Source organism: Phlebotomus papatasi, chromosome 2, assembly GCF_024763615.1.
Source record: "Phlebotomus papatasi isolate M1 chromosome 2, Ppap_2.1, whole genome shotgun sequence".
Taxonomy (NCBI): domain Eukaryota; kingdom Metazoa; phylum Arthropoda; class Insecta; order Diptera; family Psychodidae; genus Phlebotomus; species Phlebotomus papatasi.
This window is the reverse complement of record NC_077223.1, coordinates 108,043,479-108,065,934: the sequence shown is the minus strand read 5'-3', so window position 1 is coordinate 108,065,934 and position 22,456 is coordinate 108,043,479. Positions and strand designations below refer to the sequence as shown.

The 22,456-nt window shown below is 33.9% G+C and overlaps 2 protein-coding genes across 2 annotated transcripts in view; both read left to right on the top strand.

The window, feature by feature from the left end:
• Positions 1-1,004: 1,004 nt before the first annotated feature.
• On the top strand, positions 1,005-14,636 carry LOC129800720 (myrosinase 1). The gene is made up of 7 exons (XM_055845319.1): positions 1,005-1,301; positions 5,903-6,098; positions 8,706-9,005; positions 9,082-9,259; positions 9,384-9,790; positions 13,805-14,043; positions 14,303-14,636. The coding sequence occupies exons 1-7, from the start codon at positions 1,222-1,224 to the stop codon at positions 14,529-14,531; spliced, it is 1,629 nt and encodes a 542-aa protein (XP_055701294.1). The 5' UTR covers positions 1,005-1,221; the 3' UTR covers positions 14,532-14,636.
• A 196-nt stretch (positions 14,637-14,832) lies between these two features.
• The window catches only part of LOC129800716 (neurotactin), a 56,019-nt gene continuing 48,395 nt past the window's right edge, over positions 14,833-22,456 (top strand). Inside the window, exon 1 of the mRNA XM_055845314.1 lies at positions 14,833-15,069. The gene's annotated coding sequence lies outside the window, so the exon portion shown is untranslated. The remainder of the gene's footprint in view (positions 15,070-22,456) is intronic.

Sequence of the window (22,456 nt, the reverse complement as noted above, 5' to 3'; positions counted from 1 at the left end):
GCTGGCGGTTGATGTATTCAAAACGATTTTTTTACGAAACATGTAGGTTGTCCAGAGTAAATTAATGCATTATTTTCATTTTATCAAAGTTTTTGACACACAATTGTGCTACAAAATGAAACATAAATACACCACAAAGAAAATTCTGTTGTTTTTTCGACAGAACACAAATTCACACAGCAGAAAATATAAAAAAAAAGTTGACAAGATTAAAAAAACCTAAATGTCATTTTGTCCCCACGTCAGCCGGATAACGAAAAGTCGAGTGTACCTATAATCATCTTTTGAGCATCCCACCAAATTAATTTTTGATTTTAGCGCGAAAGAATAGGACAGATTGCACTACGTTTAAGAACGAAATAGATGGGAAATTTAATTTCTTGATATTCACCTGATTTAAAAGGTTAGCTAGCGGATGCATAAGAATTTTTTATTGGAATTGTAATACATGTCTTTCTTTTAATTTCAAATTAACAATACTGTTGCTTTTTTAAAACCTATTTTCCTTTGCTTTCATTAGTTCAACTTTTTTTTTTATCAAAGTTTCACCTTTTTCATGGAATTTTTTCTATTTTGGAAAATTTCCATACCTTCAGACTCTCATTATATACGATCTTTTTGTGAACAAATCAATGAAATTCCAAGATTACCGGTAACAATTAAATATATTTAATTCATTCAGATTTTTAATAATAAAATACATTTTTTAAAATAAAATTATAATATTACATAATTTTGAAAAAAATATCTTACAAATATAATGGTCATAAAGTTTAATTCGGTTCTGCAAGAAACAGTCCAGTCTTCCCCTAAATGCTGCGATCCTTTGGATAAGGAAGTCAAGATCATTTATAAAATTGTCTCTTGGAGGAAGTTTACTGAATCTCTCGGTTAATTTGTGACACCTAGACCTCGGGAAGCTCCCCCCTTGATCACCTGTTTATCTTCTGGTGATCCCCACCACCAGATTCTTTTTTTCAGAAGCTTCAAAAGCGCCACAATTGAGCAGTTTCGGTCGTATCTTTAGTCTCTCGGCTGCACTCTCAACTAGGAGCTGTATAAAAGAGAGTGCCTGGCCAGCTAAAGAGTTAGTTGGGGATTAATTGTTGTGCTGTGAATTGTGGAAAAGTGCCTTACCTTAGCACAGCACCGAGGCGTCAAAGAATTATTCTCGGGAGTAACTTTGAAGAAGATTTTTGTATGAAGTGCAAGTGACTTGAGATGCATCACAAAATGAGTGCAAGTGCTATTTTTCAGGCAACAATTATTGGAATTTTATTGTTGGAATGTGCAGTTCTTTCGTAAGTGCTTCTTGCGCAATTTATCCCACCAATCATGCCCAAAAACACGGAGTTTTTTTATTCGTGCCACATCACGTGCTGCTTAGAAAGCTCATTCAAAAGCCTCTTTGCCATTGAATATGATGATTTTAGAGTTTTTTTTGTCTCTTGGGGTGATATTTCGAAAATCTCAGCATTATTTATGGCTGGCAGAGCTTGATGATCGCTGTGACATTCACCTATTAAATTAAATTTCAAATGTTTTATCGCACTGTGATAAGATTGATAAAATAACCGTCGTTTAGAGCCATCCTCTCAACAAGTTTATATGGTATTTGCACAATTGCTCTCATAAAATTTAATTGCTGTCCGATAACAGTGGCTTTTACTCGAATCTACCTGTGTTTAATTTTATGCCACATTTGCTAGAATATTAAATGAGATAATGTGCAATTATCTCTGTTTCTTGTGACCGAAAACTCTGTAGTTTTTCTTTCAATTTGGCATTGAACATTAATTGAAAATTGAATGAATTCAATGTTGCGTTTCTCGCTGGAAAATGAGCCCACCTAAGATGGAAAAGTTGCTGGAAAAATAATTCATCATGAATTATAATTTTTCTAACTTAACCCAGTAATTAGTATGAGCAACTTGTGGTAGAGCAAGTCTATCTCGATGCTAATTGCAAGCCACACTTCTTATCTGTCTGGGAACTCCTTCTAGAAGCAAGTATCTTATTTGCTAAACAATTATATTATTTGTATTTCTTTTGCAAATTTACATTGTTGTTATTGTTTGGGTGGAGATTACTCTAAATAGAATTATTAACTTAGTAATTTTTGTTTATCTTGAGCAATTTAATATTATATGGAAGGAAGGTGAAAAGAATATTCTAATGGTTATGCTAATGATTTGCTTCTACCCCTGAATTTTTACCATATTTTGAAAGTCATTCAGCCTTCACACATCCTCTGGTTTCGAACACTTCATATTATTTCCCATATTCCTTTACTGATTTGACCTAGTAGCAATTAAAAGTAGTGGGATAGGGAATATGGTGAAAATATGAAATGTTCGAAGCCAGAGTATGTGCGAAGCCTGAAATCCTTCTCCTATGTACCGCAGTCAGATAATTGTAGTAAGAGAATAAGGTGATAATAACCCGTCAAATAATATCTGCAGATATCTTTAAGATTTCTGTAGAGAAAATCTACACCTCTACAGAATATCTGCAGATAAATTCTGTAGATATTCTTACGAATTTTATTTGGGCTTGGGACAAAATTCGTCAGAATATTTCGGCAGATTTTCTGACGAATCTCTGACGAATTTCTGTAGATATTCTGTAGATTTTTTCTACATTCCAGACTTTCCAGACAAGATGTGTCAGAAGAGATGGAAAAATTTTTCACTGAAGTTTGCAAAATTCTATAGTTATTCTTAGTGATATCACGGTGTTTATATAAAATAAAGAATTCTGCGACGCCGTGTTACAAGTAGAGAAAAGTGAAGTGAAAACTTTAAACAGAGTGTCGACCAAAATTTCGTGTTTTTGTATCATTCGATTGGCGATTTTTAAGAAATTAGTATTTTTGCTCGCAGTTTTTTTACTTATCTAAAATGTGTACTCGGTAATGCTTGTTAAGCAGAGCATACAATTTTCTTTATAACTTCTACAGTTTCTTCATAAATCAACAATATTTTTGTGAAGTAATGGAGGTTATGCAGATTTTCTAGGGAGAAATTCTGCCGAGAATCTGCAGATTTTCTCTGAATGTACTAGAATATACCGTTAAAATTCAAAAAAACCTCCGAGTAAAATCGGCAGGTAGAGCAATGATTTGACGGGAAGTTCGGAAGCTCCTATCTAAAAAAAAAGATGCTAAAAGTACCACTAAAATAGCGGAAGTGCAATACGGGAGATCCCGGGATTATACACTCAGTCCCGGGATTATGCACATTTTCGGGACCGAAAAAAAACGCGCAAAATGGCATTATGCATTGAGAAAATTTGCATACTCGCAGGGGCTTTCTTTTGAATAAATCGGCCGCAGAACGAATTTCGCGCGGAGTAAAAGTAGTTCAAACAAAAAGATTCAGTTGTTTAATAGAAATGAATTAACAAACAGTACTTTTTGGCCAGAGTTCTTCAATAAATGATTAGAATATTTAAAAAATTTACCTTAATGAAAGAAATTAAAGTTTTATTCTAGAAAAGTAGCAAAATGTTTTCAAATTTCCCGCGTCGCAACATAGTATACATTCAGGAGTATTTCAAAAATGATTTCATAAGTTGACTCCCAATGGTAGGCAAATTTTGTATAATTGTATGTGCATAATTCCGTCAGGTGCATAATCCCGAAGGACTTAATGCCGGAACTGAGTGTATACATTTTGGGACTTAAAAACCGCGACAAATATCACTGTCCACCTAGAAAATTGGTGTACGGGCAGGAGATTTCTCTCAAATAAACTACAGGAACGCCGTGATGTATACACTTGGCGCTAAACGTTCGCGTTATTTTCAGCGCCAACAGTTTTCTATAAGTACATTTCAAATTTACTCCGTAAAAAATTGCATACGTTTAGGGGTATTTCAAAAATGATTTGACAAATAAGCTCCTAATGGTAAGCAAAAACGAATAATTGTGTGTGCATAATCCAGGGACCTCTTGTATCACGATATTCGGAAACTTACGTTCGGATAGCGTTCGGTGCGGCTATTAACAAACTCAAGACCGTAGTCCGCGTTAAAGATAATTACGTAGAAAATTTCAAATAGTTCTCGAATATTAAAAAATATCTGATTTTTATCTTGTTTGCACAAATAAAATTAATTTTGAATTAAAAAAAAACAGCGTTTTGAGAAGGTTACAGTTCAATTGATCAATCCTGTATATAATCCCTTGATTATGAGTTATACATTTCGACTTCTTACCCTCTAAAAAGCATAGGTGAGCAAGAACGGTTGAAACCGAACAAATGTCAAATGAAAATTGTACGTTAATGGTCAAAACCGTCAAAACGCTACCTGGACAAAATTGTTTTGACGTTTATTCGGTTTCAAACGGTTTTTGCTCACCCCTGCTCTTCTTGCGTTTGAGACGATATTTGAGAAAAGTCGTCACTCTGTTTCTCCGTCTTCTCGTTTGTCCGTCCGGCTGTCATCAGCTCCAGAGGTGAAACGGTTATAGATAGAGACTTGGAACTTTCTTAGATCCCCCATAAGTCAGCCCAAAGATCGTTAACATGGCCCTTATTTTCCTCCCACCCCTGCCCTTCGATCCAAAATCATGTTTGTCGGGATTGATCACAAACGCGCCGTCCGATTATGTAACGTTTTTGTTATGTTGCGAAAAGAGTCCAAAAAAATCTTCGAAGATTAACTATGAAACCAAGAGGTAGACTACCTAAAAGGTGGTAAGAGTCTTGGACGTCAGAATCACAACTCCAGATGATTATAAGCATTGTCAGTATCATGCCACTTTTAAACAGTCAACCGATAACATGCAATCCGTAGACCTACTCTGGAAAAATAGGCAATTGCCTAATTAAAGTAGAAGAGGAAAAGAATAAGAAGAAGTAGAAGAAGCACAAAATTATATTCCAGAGTATCTAGGCAAATATTTCGTCCGTAAGGGAAAGTACGAACGTTTATAACTTCGAAAAATATGATTTTTTTATTTAATAATTAAATTAATAAGCTAACTAATATTTAATAGAAATGTGTAAGTCTATTAGGAAAACTATATGAAAATTCACATTATTCGAAGACGTGAGCGTTCGAAGGAAGAGTATTTTCCCCTTCGTACATAACGTTGAATCGTTCCTAATAACAATTTTTCAAGTTCAAAGGAAAAAAAGGCCTCTAGAGAACATATTTTTCAACCAAATAGAGTTATATTTTGCTTTTTGGAAAGGTCTCTAAATTGCTAACAATTGTGAACCGATTCCATTCCAATCAGTTATGAATCGGTAATGAACCGGTTTTGAATCGATAGGCAATTTTTGCCCCAAAATCCACTGTCTTACTCCGAAGTTATTTTTGGTGATCTTTTGAGTGATTTTTTAGTCAGTTGAAATCGGTAGTGCATCAATAAATGGTAGAGGGAAGTGGGGCACCTTTGTAATTGGGATTTTTCTCCTATGTTTAAATATAAATGACCCATATCATAATGTAATTTAATTTTTCAATCCGTTCAATTTTATTTAAAAATAGGCGAAAAATTCTAATTTCAAAGCTGCCCCACTTCCCTCTATATGATACAAAAGATCTTTTGAGGTATAGCATTAAAGTCAGTTCGAGCATTTCGCAAAGCACGGAACGCTTTGCTACCCCTTTTAATATGACGATGATCTCAAGATTATAGTGAAAGATATTTCACGTTCTGTCAATTAAAACGCCAATCAATTGATTGCTAAAGATTATTTATTGCTGCATAATTCGCTGTGTCCAAAAGCGAAAGGAAGTGCACTGGAGAATAAATTTTCCTTTTATGTCTTATAGCAGGATCTTTTTCATAAGTTTTTTATTATTATTGCTAAGTACTTATTCTAATGTGATCAGACCGTTCAGAATAATTAATTTTCATGACTCAATGTGATTATGTTTTTTTTTCCAGAATTCATGCTGAAAATGTCCATAGGAGATTCCCACCGGATTTTGTTTGGGGAGTGGGTAGTTCGTCTTATCAGATAGAAGGGGGATGGAATGAGGGTGGTAAAGGTGAATCAATTTGGGATCACCTGACTCACAATCATCCCGAGAAAATTGCGGATCAGAGCAATGGAGATATTAGTTCCGACAGCTATCACCAGGTGAGTTCAGATGGATCAACTGGGTCTCAGACATCACCTGCCGGCATTTTATTGCCATTCACCTTGAGAATCACCTCAAAATGATGTTTTTTTTGCATTATTGAAGAATTGTGAATGATTTTATTCTACGTGCCAAACAGATCAACTCTCCTTACCTTCCCAAATGATTGTTAGAACATTCCAAATTGAGGGTTTCAGCTGTGTACAATGGGGTAATTGCAATGCTCAATAAAAATTGTTAATATTTTCGTAAATATTCTGAAGATCATAAAAATCCCAGTAGAACACGATCAGTAATTATCCATCAAAGAATTCTTTAGAAAATATCGTGATTCTAGGAGTCACGAAACTACAAAAGCCTCTCTACAACAATTTGCAACGCAATATTTGAGGAAATTTTAAAGAAAAAGTCCCCGAAAAGAGCATAAATTCAAGTGTCTCTTCAATAGCAATTTGTACTTAAGGATTTATCAGTCAGACTGATAAAATTCTAATTACCACGGGTTTTTCGGCTGAGAATTAAGACATAAAATTAATCATGATTATCTAATGAGATTATTCTCGGATAGATTAATGGTTTCATCCAAAAAGTCGTTTTTATTTTGGGGCAAAAGGCACGATAAAAATTGATTAGGGATTCTTTTGGTGTAAAAAATTGAGATGTTCCGTAAAAACGCTAAAGAATCAATTTTTGATCGTGAAGACAAAATTGAGAAATCTGTCGGGTAATTATGTACAAGAAATTTATGAATGTATAAAATCAATTGGTTTCAATCATAGATATTCTCTTGACTTCTTGTGTTCATTGTATCGCAAATGCTGAGAATTTATGGAATATTTCATGTGAAAGAGTCTTTGACGTGCTTCAAGACCTTGAAGTCGTGCAAATAAATTTAACCCTTCATTAACTTTAGGACAATTTTTAACACACATTGAGAGAAATCCGAAAAAGTTAAAATAACATTCCGGAAATGTTAATTTTACCCTGCATTATTGATCCGAAATCGGTGTAAATATTAAGCTTTTTAGGTGTATTGGGCGTTAAAGTTACCCTTTTTCATGTTAATTTTACCCTTAAAAAGGTGTAAAATTTACGTTAATGTTGATATGTTTTTACACCTAAAAAGTGTTAAAGTTATGAGGAAAAAAGTTAATCGGACCCCTGTTTTTTTCTCAGTGCAGGAAGTCTTAATAACACTGTGCAACAATTTTGAACTTTTTTTTGTCCCTGGGTTCTCATGCTATTTTTCTATTTTCTCGTCAAATGATTTACGAAAATACTTATCATTTTGATTTCATTTGGATTTTGCGCCTGGAATCTAGGCAAAATCGTTTTTGCCGTTTTTTGATACTTGGGTGCCTATATCTCCGATTCTGCTGAACCGATTTATTTCTCACTACGGAATAATTTGGTCTCCTTTACATGCCCGATAAATCCTCTGAACAGATGAAGTTCGTACAACTGAAACTAGGGGCACTGTGGTCTCAAATATGTCAGAAAACATGGAAAAATCGAACTTTTTAGCAACTTTGATCAAATATATCTCGAAAACTAGGACTGTTCCTAACAATCTGTTTTGTGGGTTTGATAGAGAATTTAATCAGCTACATTTTTATCTATGTACAACAACTTTTCTCTCAGATTATTTTTTAACCTCGATATTGAGGTTCAAACGAAAAACGAGCACTCAGCCAACTAAAGAAAAACTTCTTTTAGAAAAACTTTTTTTTAGAAAAAGAAAAACTTTTAAAGTATTTTCGTAAATCATTTGACCCTAGCAATAGAAAAAATAGCATGAGAACCCAGGGACAAAATCATCGTTGCACAGTGTAATAAATCAAAGTCTTGATATAAAAGATAAAGCTTGCTTTTGTCTATTGATAATGCTAATTTGGGGAGGTTTTCAGGCTTTGTACACACTCTGGTTTCGCACACTTCATATTTTAATATAATTACTAAAGAAAAGATATTTCTCAGATACAGTATGACCTCGATGAAGTCAAACCCCCGATAGAGTCAATCTCCAATAGAGTCATCAGGGTAGGAAATAATTAGTTGACTCTGTCAAGGTCACACTGTAGGGAAATGTACTCTCCTTTCGAACGTTCATGCCTTCGAATAGTGTGAATTTTCTAGTTTTTATAAGAAACTTACACATTTCTATGAAATTTTAGTTGGCTTATCATCAATTGTTGATAATTCCGTGATATTTTAGTGTAGGGGAAACTGGGGCACCACCAAACACGGGGTACCACCAAACACTAATTTTTATTTCTAAACTACTTGGACTATCTCAACCATTCCTTCAGTAGACAAGCATCCCTTACCTATAAATTCCTATAGGTCTTATGCTCTGAAGTCGAATATCTGATTAAAAAATCGCAGTGTTTGGTGGTACCCTGTGTTTGGTGGTGCCCCAGTTTCCTCTTAATCTCTTACGATAAACAAAAGAAATTCACATTATTCGAAGGCATAAACGTTCGAAGGGAGAGCACTTTGCCCTACTTTAAAAAAAAGTCAAATGCATTTCACATTTAGCTGCGATTTCAATATTTCGAGAGTTCATTGAGGGTTGATCAAATATTTTTCATCCTACTTTTCTGCAGTGGCGAAGAGATGTTGAGATGGTAAAGGAATTAGGTGCTCATATCTACAGATTTTCCCTATCCTGGCCAAGGATTATGCCCACAGGGATAATCAATACGGTTAATAAAGCTGGAATACGGTACTATAGCGATTTAATTGATGAGCTCTTGCGCTACAACATTACACCAATGGTCACAATATATCACTGGGATCTGCCACAGAGGCTCCAGGAGATGGGTGGCTGGACAAATCCTGAGATTATCAATTACTACTTAGACTATGCAAGAGTAGTTTTTGAGCAATATGGGAACCGTGTCAAAGTAAGAAGTTGGAGATTTTTTTGCTGAAAAATTTAAATTTGTAATTAACGTTTTTTAATGTTTAAATTTTGCACAGATCTGGACAACATTCAATGAACCATGGCATGTATGTGAGCAGTCTTATGGACAGGACTATCTGGCACCATCCTACGATTTCCCAGGGATCCCAGGTTATTTTTGTGGACACAATTTGCTGAAAGCTCATGCGGAAGCTGTTCACATGTACAGGACACGCTTCCAGCCAACTCAAAATGGTGAGTTGAATCACCTGGCCAAAGTTTACCTTGACTTTGAGACAGCTGCTTGCCTTCCGGATTTTTAGTGCTCGAAATCAATGAGTTCCACTGTTTCTTTTATTAATGTTGTTGATTATTTTAGGTAAAATCGGCATAACTGTAGATACATCATGGCAGGAGCCAAAGACTGATAGTGATGATGATAAAGAGGCTTCCGAAATGGGAATGCAATTCTATATTGGATGGTTCGCTCATCCAATCTTCTCAGCCACAGGAAACTATCCTCAAGTAATGATTGATAGAATAGACGCTTTAAGCAAGCAGCAGGGATTCCCAAGATCCCGACTGCCAAAGTTCACTCCTGAGGAAATTGAGAGGATCAAGGGAACGTCTGACTTCTTTGGAGTAAATACCTATACATCAGTTCTTGTAACGAAAAATGATCGGAACAATACAGTTGGTCACCGAGTGCCATCCTTCCAGCATGACATGAATACCGTTGAGAGCAAGGATCCAGTCTGGCCAAGAGGTGCCTCCGTGTGGCTTCATGTGAGTACATCTAAAAAGCTACTTGAAACTTGCTATCGTCATTATGTGGGAAACGTGGGAAATTTGATAAATCAACAATGAAGTGAATTAGTAATCCAATTAATTCAGTGTCAGCGTGTCATACACCGGATATATTTGTGGCAAAACATTAATTCATATGCAAACATTCCCACTTTTTTATTTGCCCACAACTGATATTATTACAATGTTAAGAGCAGCTCAATCATTTGCACTTTAAAGCAGCTTAATGAATTAAAGATTGGCAAATGAGCTAAGATGCTGATTATAGAGACATCAATATTTTTTTCTTAATTAATCCTTTTGCAGTCTTGCAATAAATTTCCGATTGACCCTCAATTCAAGATAATCAGAGATTATTGTATTTACCTACATTGTTGTTTTCAAGAGGGAAAGACTTTAATGTTATTTATAATATCTTGCGACAATGTAATTATCTGTTGAGAAATGGCCCTCATTTTAATACAAATTGCTCTACATCGTTGTAGAAATTGAAATAGCGGTTGAAAAAATGCACTAACTAATCTGGATTTAAGGTAAATTTTGTAGCAGGTCAATTTTAGTACAATATTATATATCAAATGATTAGAAATAATGCATTGAAATTATCAAAAGAAAGAGATTGATGAGATGAGCTAGATTTATACAGTACAGTACAGTTTTTTTGCTCACAGTTTATCGAATTTTCGTTTTATTTCTTTAATTTTCTTATATTATTTTCACCTAGTGCCACCGAGTATGAGATAAGGTAATACGGTAATTGAGAATTTTCTTAAGAAATGCACTGAAAATGCGTAAATTAACGAAATACGGTGAGGCTACGGCGAGCATTTTATTGTCAATGTGATTCTGCCCTTATTCGGATTTGGAGACAAAATGACAGATGTCTGCTTTATTATTCGGATGGATTTTTTTTAATTTTATTTATTATTTGTTATATTTATTTATTAAAAAGATTTTATTAAAGAATTCTTGGTTTTTATAATCCATTTATAATCCAAGATGTAATCTGAATAACTCCAATCCGGAGAAGAAGGCGAAAACTGAATCATTTTACATTAAACCTAACCTCATTTTAGGCTTCTAATGGTAAGCTGTCTTATTTTTCTTATTTACTAAAAAGAGAGTTGAAAAATAAGATAATTTTGTATGTATATAAATAATTTGAGGGAACAAGAAAGAATTTATTATAAAAATTGGCAATATTATTCCACAGAAATGCTGGATATTATAAAAATTCTACCTAGAAGTTTTGAGCAACGTTTATAACCTGATAAAAAAAGTCTTCCCGTCACAAATTTAATTCATTCTTCACGTTTTGATGTAAACTGATAAGATTAGGTTCGGATTTTGGGACAATTTCAATTCAATCCGACGGTGTTAATTGCTTCTATATTTTAATTTTGTCAATAATCGGATAGACCGTTTTTGTTCGCAGAAAGTGATTTGATTCTTTGCGCTCCAGATAAATTTAAAATCAATTAATATTGACAAGTTTTAATAAACAAAATTCTATTTAGAGTAGATTCTGAATTAGGCTATTCTTCATTCTTAAAGTTCTTTTTAATTTTTATATTTATTAAGGTTATTTATGTTGAAAATTTGAAGATTTTATCTCTTTTATATTGGAAGATTAAATTCGTTTCAATTTTGAAAAAAATACAGTCAAACTTTAATAATGTTAAACTTTGTTTATAATTTCAACGATAATAAATTGATAACGATTGTGTTGCACGTGGTAGATACCTAATAAATTCATTATAATAACGCGTGCGAGAAAAATTAAGAGTAAATCACAACTTATGAGAAACCTTCAAGATCACCGGAAGATAAAATAATTTATAAAAAGATCATAAAATTCTTTATCTTGTAATTAAATTGTTTAATAAAAAAATAGCTCAAGGCATAATTGATATAAAAATGAAAGTCAACAGGTATTTAAGTTTACGGGAACGTACTTATCTTCAATTAGGCATTAAGGTGTGAATAAGACGTTAAAAAATCTTCGTGGATGAGTGTTGATTGAAGATAAATATTAAACTGGTTTTGAGTAATCTTCATGAAAGTCCAAAATGAATTATAATTTGTAGTACAAGCAAATAAATTAAGATAACAACCATTTTACTTGTGAGTAAATTCCCCAAATTAATTGTTGTTTAAAGAATATTTTAAAGTGACACTCAGAATTTCCTAGAATGCATATCTTGTTCTTAAGATGCATTACTGATGGGTAATTTGGATATATTTCAGTGGAAAAACGTTCTTAATATATTAAATTTGGAGCTTTTATCGTCTCTTATATTAGAAATTTTAAAGTTTCAAAGTAATTATTTGAAACTTTATAATAGAATGAAGGGTAATTATATAATATTGATGTATTATTATTAATAAAAAAATGTTGTAAATAATTATAAATCATTTACTCCTCAATTTCCTATAAAATATACTTCATTTCAGTCGTTTATTATTTAAAAAAAAACATACAGGTTTTTTTAGAACATGATGATGTTCTAAAATATATGTCATGTTCTAAAATAAATTTTAACCTTTTTACTTATTAGTGAAATTTTCTCATTCATTTAAAAATGACACAATGGACACAACGAATAAACAAATAATTAAAATTCTAGTTTTCTTTAATTTGTCAGTTTTTTTCACTACTGTTTATAACTTTATTGGTCAATATTTTATAACATATAAAATTATAATTTAAAAAATAATTGAAACATAATTAGGAATCATATAATTTTGTTATATTTTCTTTTTAATTTACCATAAAATATACTCTTTTTCTTTGATTAGTACTAAAAATACCATCCAGGTTTTTTAGAACATGTTCATGTACTAGAACAGATTTCAACTTATTGTTCAATTCAACTTATATATTTATCAATAAAATGCTCTTAGTCTTTTAAAAAGTAAACAGTTAAACATCGAATTATTATAATTCTAGGTTTTTTTTCTAATCAGTTTTTTAAATTTAATTTTAAAAGCTTGTAGGCTTGACTTCCAGAATTTTTTAGGCTTTATTGTGTACCAAGTATATTTTGAAATTTGAAATATTTTTATTTATTTTACATCAAGGGGTGTGTAACTAGCTTTCAAAGTAAACCGTGAGAGGCGATCGACAAAATTGTGCCGATATGAAGCTAAAAATCGACCGATCGGCATTATTTAGCTAAGAAATCAACAGATCGGCACAATTTGGCCAGAAAGCGACAGATAAATAAAATCGGTAGATCAGCACGATTTTAGGGAAGAATCGGTAGACTTCAATGAAGTATAGCGTTAGGTTAAACTCGTGTGACATCATAAATTTCTTAGACTTACTCGGCAGACCGACACGATATCGACGGAATATTTTTACAAGAGCTCGACGGCAATCAAGTGCACTGAGAGAAAAAGTGGGTACGATTTACTTTTTTTCCTCGTAACTTTAACACTTTTTAGGTGTAAAAATATATCAACATTTTTTAATGTTAATTTTACACCTTTTTAAGGGTAAAATTAACATGAAAAGGGTAACTTTAACCCCTAATACACCTAAAAAGCATAATATTTACACCGATTTCGGATCAATACTACAGGGAATTAATTAACATTTCCGGAATGTTATTTTAACTTTTTCGGATTTCTCTCACAGTGTGAACCCTGAGCGGCATAGATATCTACCCCTGGTTTTACATTTATTTGTTAAACTAATTCTAAGTAAAGCACTAATGAAGTAATGTGTTACATATGAGAGAAAAGACATGATACGGCTGACTATGTATAATTCTTAACATATTTTAATACACTATAGGCCGATGATAATTCCACTTTCACATCTATAAACCTGAAATTCAATCTACATGCATGTCCACGGATCATTGACATTCAGTATAAAATATATTATTTAATTAAGTTATTGCATTTCATAAAAGTCTCTCGCACTTCTTCAGATAGAGATCTTGAAAGCGTTTCTACTTTGCAATAAAGTCTTGAATTATATTGCAGGTGGTGCCATTTGGAATGTACAAATTGCTGAATTGGATCCGGAAGGAGTATGACAATCCTCCAGTTTACGTGACTGAGAATGGGTACTCAGATTATGGAGGCACGAAAGATATCGGTCGAGTCAATTACTACAATTCCTACCTCGAAGCAGTCCTCGATGCCATCGAGGATGGCTGCAATGTTAAAGGATACATTGCATGGAGTTTAATGGACAGCTATGAGTGGAAGGCTGGCTTTACGTGAGTTTAATTAATGATAAGGTAAAGTGCTCTCAAGTCGACCGGTTTTTTAATTCGACCAGTAGAGTTATTTATTCAATTTACTTATATTTGAACTAATATTTGGCGTATTATCTAACATTATAGGTCAATTGTTCCATAAATAAATACGAATTCACCATCAACAATTCAAAAATTGAACACCGGTTGACTCGAGGGCACTTTACCTTATAAGTTTGATTTTAAAAATGTATTTCTACAATTTGATTTAATTTCCCAGTGAGAAGTTTGGCCTCTACCACGTTGATTTCAAGCACCCAAATCGAACGAGAGTTCAGAAGACGTCTGCAAAGGTATTCGCCAAGATAATTAGCACAAACAAAATTGATTGGGATTATCAGCCAGAGCCAGAAGTTTTTATACCATCCGAACCCAGCAGTTCTTGCCAAATTTCTTTGAGGTTTTCTTTGCTCAGTGTCGCCCTTATTGGGATGATATGGCGAATGTGAATTATCCTCCGTCTAGAGAAGCTTTTATTGAAACAAATCGGTATTGCACTTAATGTACATTTTTGTGATAGCGTGACAAATAAAAATGTAAATTCTTTTTTTAAATTCCTTTTTTGGAGACTGGTCGTTGCTTTTAAATTCGTCACAATCCCTTATACTCCGGAATGTAGGCAAAATTTCTTTCAGGCACCCTATAACAATTTGTCTGTCCTATGGATTGTCGTGGGACGAGTCTTAGGAGGGAAATAGCGTTGAATGATCTGATTTTGCCCAGTTCGTCTCTGAGCAGAGGGTTCGTGACGTTTTTAGTTTCAGTTGTAGTTCGAAAGCCGAAGCGGTCGCATCGTTTTGTTGAATGTTCTCGTGAATAAAAAGCCCAAATATATCGAAGGGACAAAAAAAATCCCTCCAAGGATACTTTTGAGTGGATTATTCCATGCTGTGCTGATTGGTGTGTGTGTGAAGTCCTGTTTCTCCTGTAGCACTTTTCTGTGGATTATTTGTGCGTTGTTGAAAGAGCGTTTGCGTCCCAAGGAAGGTTTGTACCGTTTTTATCTTATACCAATTTTGCCCAACTTTGTGCCCTGTGAACGTTCTTGCCCTTAGAAGAGCATTAACAATTGTTTGCCCAATTATACAGTGGGACAGTGTATGGAAAATGCCGCGAAAAACAAATTTGAGGAAAAGTCAGGGTGGGAAAATTGTGCGCCATTTCCCTTTGTCGGCTTCTTCCCTCGCTTTTTTTTCCTCCTGTGACGCCTGTACTCCCCCCAAATTCACCAGGGGTGGCCAGGAGTCAGCGTGAAACATGAGCTAATGGTGCAAAGTTACTCATTTACGGTGGAAAAGACGATGAAAATTGGTGTACTGAAAAAAACGCCGCAAAAATCGATAATAGGGGTGTAATTTTTCGTGAGTGACGCCGTCACACTCATACACTCAAACTCCTTTTGGTGCAAGAAAATAGAGATGGCGCAGTGTCGTAAATTGATTCCAGTTGCCCTGTGAATTTGCTTAAAGGGTTTCCTAGGGAGATTGTTAAGTTTACGGCTCGAAGGATCAAAAATGTATTATTTATTAGGTAAGAAGACTGAGGGGATTGCTAAGTTATTGTACTTGTCAAGGATATACTCTTAGTTTTGAGTTATTAAGGGTAAACACTTGGATACACAACTGGTGTTTGGAAGATGTGAATGCAATTGCGCAATGACCCAATAACTAAAGGATATTTTGACAGTTGCATCTTATCAGCGATTGCGCCACCTGCAATTTTTAGCACTCACGAGTCACCCTTGCGGTGAGTAGTGAATGCAAACCTACCCCTACAGTTACAGGGTATTTTACAGAAAAGTACTAAAAGGATAATAGGGGTCAAGTTTTTGCGCCAAAAAAGCCAATGACTGTAATCCATATTAGGCTGTCTGCAATCCTTGATTTTCTGGTGGAAAATCCTGTTCCTCCCCCGTGAAAAATTTGTCAGAGAATTGGTACACGGTTGAAAGTTTGTCGACACGTTTTTCCCCCATCCCTTTGAACTTTGCTACCCTCGCGGATTATTTGATCTCTCGCTTGCACCCTTGCAGGATAGTTCAAAGAATAGTTAAAAAGAAAGAGAGGGGAATACCATTACTTGGTCTGCCTATGTGTTAGAGTTGTGTGTTTTTTCCGCTTTGTCCTGACGAACTATTGGTCTACTACAGGACATAGAAAAATGTTAGAGACACTATTTTCTTTCTCATTTAAAATACTTCCAATGCAACCACAAAAGGACTAGGATTTCGTGTTGACGTAATATCCATTAAAAGCGTGTCTGCATTTGTTCCCGCAACTGTACAAGCCTTGTACCTTTCCAATGCACATCTGAGCAATTGTTCACATTTTCCATCCCTTTTTCTCCTTGTTTTTCACATCAAATACGAGAGTCACAAAAGGCCACAACAAAAGGCATTTTATTTATTATCATTCTGATTTCCCTCATCGAAGTCTCTCTTTCCATCATCGCTAGTCGTTTGTATGTTTCTTTCGATTAGGACTGGGAATAAAATAGGGGTTCCAAATTGATATTTCGTGATTATCATACCAAGAGTGTTTTATTTTTGAATCTAAATCGTCATTCTCAGGATTCCAGTTTCTTCTGGAGTTTCTGTGGTCTCAGGCAAAAAAAAAGAAGACTGTCGTCTCTGGTATTTGGAAGAATATTTAGAAATTCCCTTATTTTTTTGTAAATACACCAAGACACCTTCTCCATTTCACCTTTCTCCTTCCGAAGAAGCAAGTGAAAGAATGGTTTCTCTGAATATCCCTTTGGTTTCCCAAAATTCAATTTTGCATGGAGATTTTGTTAATTTGTCCGTAGTTTCTCACAGTCTTTAATGTTATTGCACTTTAAATTAAAATGTATGGAACAATAAATTGGAATTGTGCAACGTCACGAAAATTCCCAGATTCAAGAGGAACCGTTTTTTCATCCATGAGAAAATCCATTGTATTCCTGATGCACCGAAATCTTTGCTGTATTTGCATAAGTTAACAGAGATATTTAGTGCAATTCAGTTGATTTCGCTTTCTTCTTTCATCACCTAATTTTTTCTTATGCACTTCCAACGGGACAGCTTTAACTGTAATAGCGCAAAAACGGTTCATTCAAATTCATAGAATTAGTTTGTTGATGACAATTGAAAGTCAAAAGGAATGAAAAAGGGATAGGGTAAGTGTGCCAAATTCCGGCCAGCTTGCAATTTCGGCCATATTTTTTGTTCCTCGAATTTTCATGAACTTTTAGATTTTACGTACACTCTAGAGATTATACAATGCAAAAAAAAATAACAAAAAATGTAGCTACGACAAACGAGATGACGCGAAAAAGGCATTGGAAGAATTCCCGAAGGGCAAGGAACTATGAGAATGAAGGTGGCCGAAATAGGCCACCAATGCTATGTCTACATTTTTATTCATTTTAAAATGTATTGAGAATGATTTTAGAGAAAATAAAGATGATAAATTGTCTGCAAGGCTCCAAGCAACATTCCTTATAAAAGAGTAACAAAAATATTCAATTTTTATTAAAAATATTACATTTCAAACTTGAGACAAGTCTTAAATGGGTAGATTGACATTTTGATTTGCACTGGGCAATACTAATTCTAGCAGTCAATGTTTTTTATTGGGTAGTTTGAAGTGTGCTAGAAAATATCAATAGATAAAGTAGACAGAAAAAAACAAAGCCTTTTTATCTTTCTCTATTTCACAAAGCAAACTTGTACATTTTAGTATGCGTGATCCGAATGATTAGGAGTAAAAGTGCACGTGTGAATTTCTCGTGTATTTGACAGCTGTCATTTCGATATCTCAGGGCTTAGTGTATATCAATTTAACATGAATTTTTTTATTGTTTCAATACATGTACACTCCTTCATTCTTGTTTAGAATCCACCAAGATTACGCAAACTTCTAAAATCATTCTTCTAAAACCATTCTTAATACATTTTAAAATGAATAAAAATATAAACATAGCTTTGTGTAATATTTCGACCACCTTGATCAGTTCCTTGTCCCTCCGAAATTCTTTTAAAGTCTTTTCACATCATCTTGTTCGTCGTAGCGATATTTTTTGTTTTTTTTTTGTATTGTATATAATCTTTATGAAAAAACTAAAAATTCATGGAATTTATAGGAACAAAATAAGTGGACAAAATTGAAAGCTGGCCGAAATTAGGTACAGCTACCTTATTTTTAAGGAAATTATTTATTAAAGTTTCATTTTCGATCATTTGGATTTGAAAATGCTTTTGGCTAAAGTTTTATCCCACGTGCTTCTGAAAATTTGATATGTTTATTTGTTTTTTTGATACCTCTGCTGTATTCCTTAATTTTACCTAGGTTATTTTTCAAATTACTTTTATTAAAAATACAAATTTGAAGAAAAATACAAACGGAATATAGCGAATGTTATCTCTTACCGCATGAAACGGCTATTTATCACGCAAACCGGAAATCCTAAATTATTATCCTTCCGAATGTGTCGTCATGAGAATTATTTATGACAATAAAAAAAAACCATTCGGTGGATCAATGACCCAGTCCTAATGGAAAAGTTGAAGTTTCCTGTCATTTGCCAATTTTTTCCCGCCAAAAGATATGCCAAAAGCAGTTTATGCAACTTATAACTAAACCGATTAATTATCCCAACAACTTTTTATTGTTATTGGTGTAAATATAGTGGAAAATTTTAATTTTTACTCCATTCTCGTGAAACGAACCCAGAAATAATGCTAAAAGAATCTGGCAAGATGTGTTGAGAAAAAGAGCGCCAAAGGGAAATCTGCAAGACCATTGAATAAACTCAATATTAAAGATATCCACAATGGCACTCTTATTCACAGTTTCTTACTCATACACTTCAATGATGTTGTGAATTTCTTATATTCTTTTGCCCATTTTCATCCTCAACTAATGCCAAAAGCCAAGAGAACCAAGAGAGTGAAAAAAGACTTCTTTTCATCCTCATGCATAAGCCATTTTTATATAAAGAAAAAAAAAGAGAACCTACCTAAAGAAAGAAAGAGGAAGGCAAAATAAGAAAAATTGTAAACTAGCGGCTGCTGCCGGAGTTGTCTTATTTTCTTTTATAATTCCGTACTATTAAAAATATAGTTCATTGTGTATTACAGGGGCGTATGCCGATTTTTGTCGATTTTGAGAAATTATTGCCTTACGATAGGACATTTCATTAGGGTTGCTATAATGTTGACATTGAGCTTAAATTCAATTTATTAACCCATTTGATTCATTTACAGTCGGTGGGTAAAAAAATTCGAGGATCGGTTTCGAAAGCCAAATAAAAGACATTTTATTTGTGATTTCCTTTAATCACAACTATTGTAATCCTTCGATTTTCTCAAAGTGCTCAGATCGAGCTGAAATTCACAGGGTATAGGTTTTGAATATCCCTGATTCTAAAAATCATAAGCTGGCAATTTCGGGCCAGACCGTCCGTAGGACGCAATATCTCTGGTTTTACTTCTCGTTTCGTCCGCGTTGTGGCCAAAGATAAATATATTTCTTTACAAAATAGAGGAAATGACTTTCACAAAGTTGAACCGCTCTAATTAGACATATAATAAAATATCCATTTTGTGACTTTTTGCCCCAGTCTCCTCTACCTTCATAATTACTGTTCAAGAAGCAAAATAACTTCCTTACAGAAACAAGACTTTAACAATTTTAATGTACATTTGAAAGGCTTTAAGAATATTGTTTTTAAATTCCCGAAAAAGCTCTTAAAAAGTGAACCATTGCAATTTTAGTGATTACAGAAACGAAACCAAGAGCGCTATAAGCAAATTATAAGAATTTTGGCTCTATACTTTTATCAGCTTTTTCGAATGATATTTCATAAACTTCCCCTACTTTGTGCGAAAATTTGACTAGAAAATTCGAAACTGAGTTTGAATTTTCGAATATCAAGGACTTTTTGCGCAAGTAAGGGAAAGTGCCCATGCTTGATACCATGGTAAGTTCGTAATGACTAAATATTCTACGTTTCACAATATACAGGGTGGCTGAAAAAAAGTGCAACAAACTAAAGCGCTATATTATCTTCATTTTTTGTTCAACTTTTTTGAAATAAAGAAAAAATAGTAGTAAATACATCAAAATTTTAGAATATTATCGGTTTTGTTCAATATGATCCTTTTTTTGACTTAATTATGGTCTTAAGTTTGTCGGAAGCGCTATGTCAGTTTGCACGAATGTCTTAATCTTGCACGAATGTCAGCCTTCTGAATGTCCTTCTGTTCACGAGGAAGGGCTGTCTTCAGCTCATCGACACTTTGCTACTTTTTAGTCCTAACCTTGATCAACAAAATGCCTCTTTTGGGGAAGTCAAACGATTTTGCATCCTAAAATCGTTGAGGTCATTGTACTCCCAAAATAAACTGCGAAACTTTTTTTTTAGCCAAATCTTGTTTGGCGCGTGATTTCTGCGACGTTGTCGCGTCTTAATCGAACTTCCATTACTTCTTACTAAAATTTTTGTTTGTCCACGACTCCAACACTCCTTCCAGGACAATTTCCAGAAACACATTGGCATTCATTTTGACGGTATAGCCTAAAAAGCCCAGTGGAAAGCGATAATTTGTCTTCAAGGAAGGCCAGACCTTCAAATAAGGTGTTCCTTGATTTCCGGTGGTTATTCGAACGTCTAAATTATCGTATGATCTTTCCTTCAGATAGACATAATCAGTTTGTTTCCACATCTAATGCTCAATTGAAAATTTTTCTTCTAAGAAAAAATGATATTCTGGAACTGACCATGAACGTGCAAGCGAATTTACTCCTTCGTTGATCAAGCATAACTTCTTTATGAGGATCGACGATGTCTCTTCCTTTTCAGGGTTATTAAGGCTTCATATAGAGGTCCTTTAACAATATTTATTTCATGGTTAATTGCGATCTATGCGGCTCAGAGATCGTTTCTTTGCAGATGTGACGCAGATTTTGTTCAATTTGTTTCTTCACTTTAAGAAAGATGACTAGGGATGAAGCAAATTTTTTTAGACCTTCACCAAAGCATTTTAAAATGCTATTAGTATCCCTGTACCAAGTTAAATTTCGAAAAACGGAAAGTTTAATTACATTCAGGGTTTTGAAGAGCCCTAATGTTAGCTGCTTCAGTAATTCCTGCAAAATATAGCGACATTAAATTGTCACGTTTGTGTTCCATTACGATTTAGAAAGTAGGAGAAACTAATAGAAATGTAATCTGATCATTATTTTGCTTATAATTACTTTAAACCGTCTCTCGGCTTAAGTCATGAGAGTATCTAGGGCAGAGGTGTGCAAAAACTGTTTGAAACCGAACAAACGTCAAATGACACTTGTACGTCAATTGTCATGAAACAACCTGAACCAACTTATTTTGACGTTTATTCGGTTTCAAACGGTTCTTACACATCTCTGATCTAGGGCAATACATAGTTAAAAATAAAAAATAAAGTAAATCCAGGGGCCCATCAAGCCTAATAAAAAGTGAAAATATTTTTCACTTTTCCTTGTAAAAATGTTGTAGATATTGCACCGCGACTTAAACAAATTTGCTCGTAGTTCTTGTATTATTTCGGCGAGCATTATGAAATATGTATTTTTAGATAGCTTTTAATGCACGATTTCGAAATATATCAGTCTGATAAGTCAATTCTCTTTAGGAAAAAACTTGCCAATAGTCTTCAGTGCCACTATGCAAAAACGTATGGAAAAATGAAATGTTGAGAGGCCCCTGGTAAATCTTTAAATAATATTTTCCCGTGCTAACGGAATAAAACCACCTAGCAAAGGGCATTAGACAAGTTTTCTCTATATCTTCAATAATTATCTAATTTAAAGTGTAAAATGTAGGCAGAAAATGCTGCAAATGTGTCATTAAAGTATTAGCAACATGTAAATTAATATTTAATTCTTTGAAATACTTAAGACTCATCTTGCAACTTAATTGGCTAATTTTTGAATGGTTAAACGCATTCAGGGCTTTAACTAATTAGAAATGGTAATTAAATATTTTATGTGAGTAAATATTTTATTACTTGTGGATGAAACATAAGCATTAAGTGACCGTCTTCTTATTATTGTTCCTATGCTGAAAGAGATGAAAATAGTAATGTATTTTGTTAAAATAGTTTCTAATAGTTTAGATAATGAAATTGATAATGAAATGTTTTAGAGTTGCTTCCTGAAAAATTTCTAATAAGGACGTACGTCTCTGGTATACTAAATGAGCGATAATGTACAGCTGGATTCCCGCCTTCTCATGCTCTCAATTTTCTGCACATTTTCATGTCGTGATCGAGACAGAAGTCCATGAAGAAAGATCTCAACATATTGCACATTAGAACTTTGCAAGAGAATTTTCTCCATTGTCGAGAGTTGAT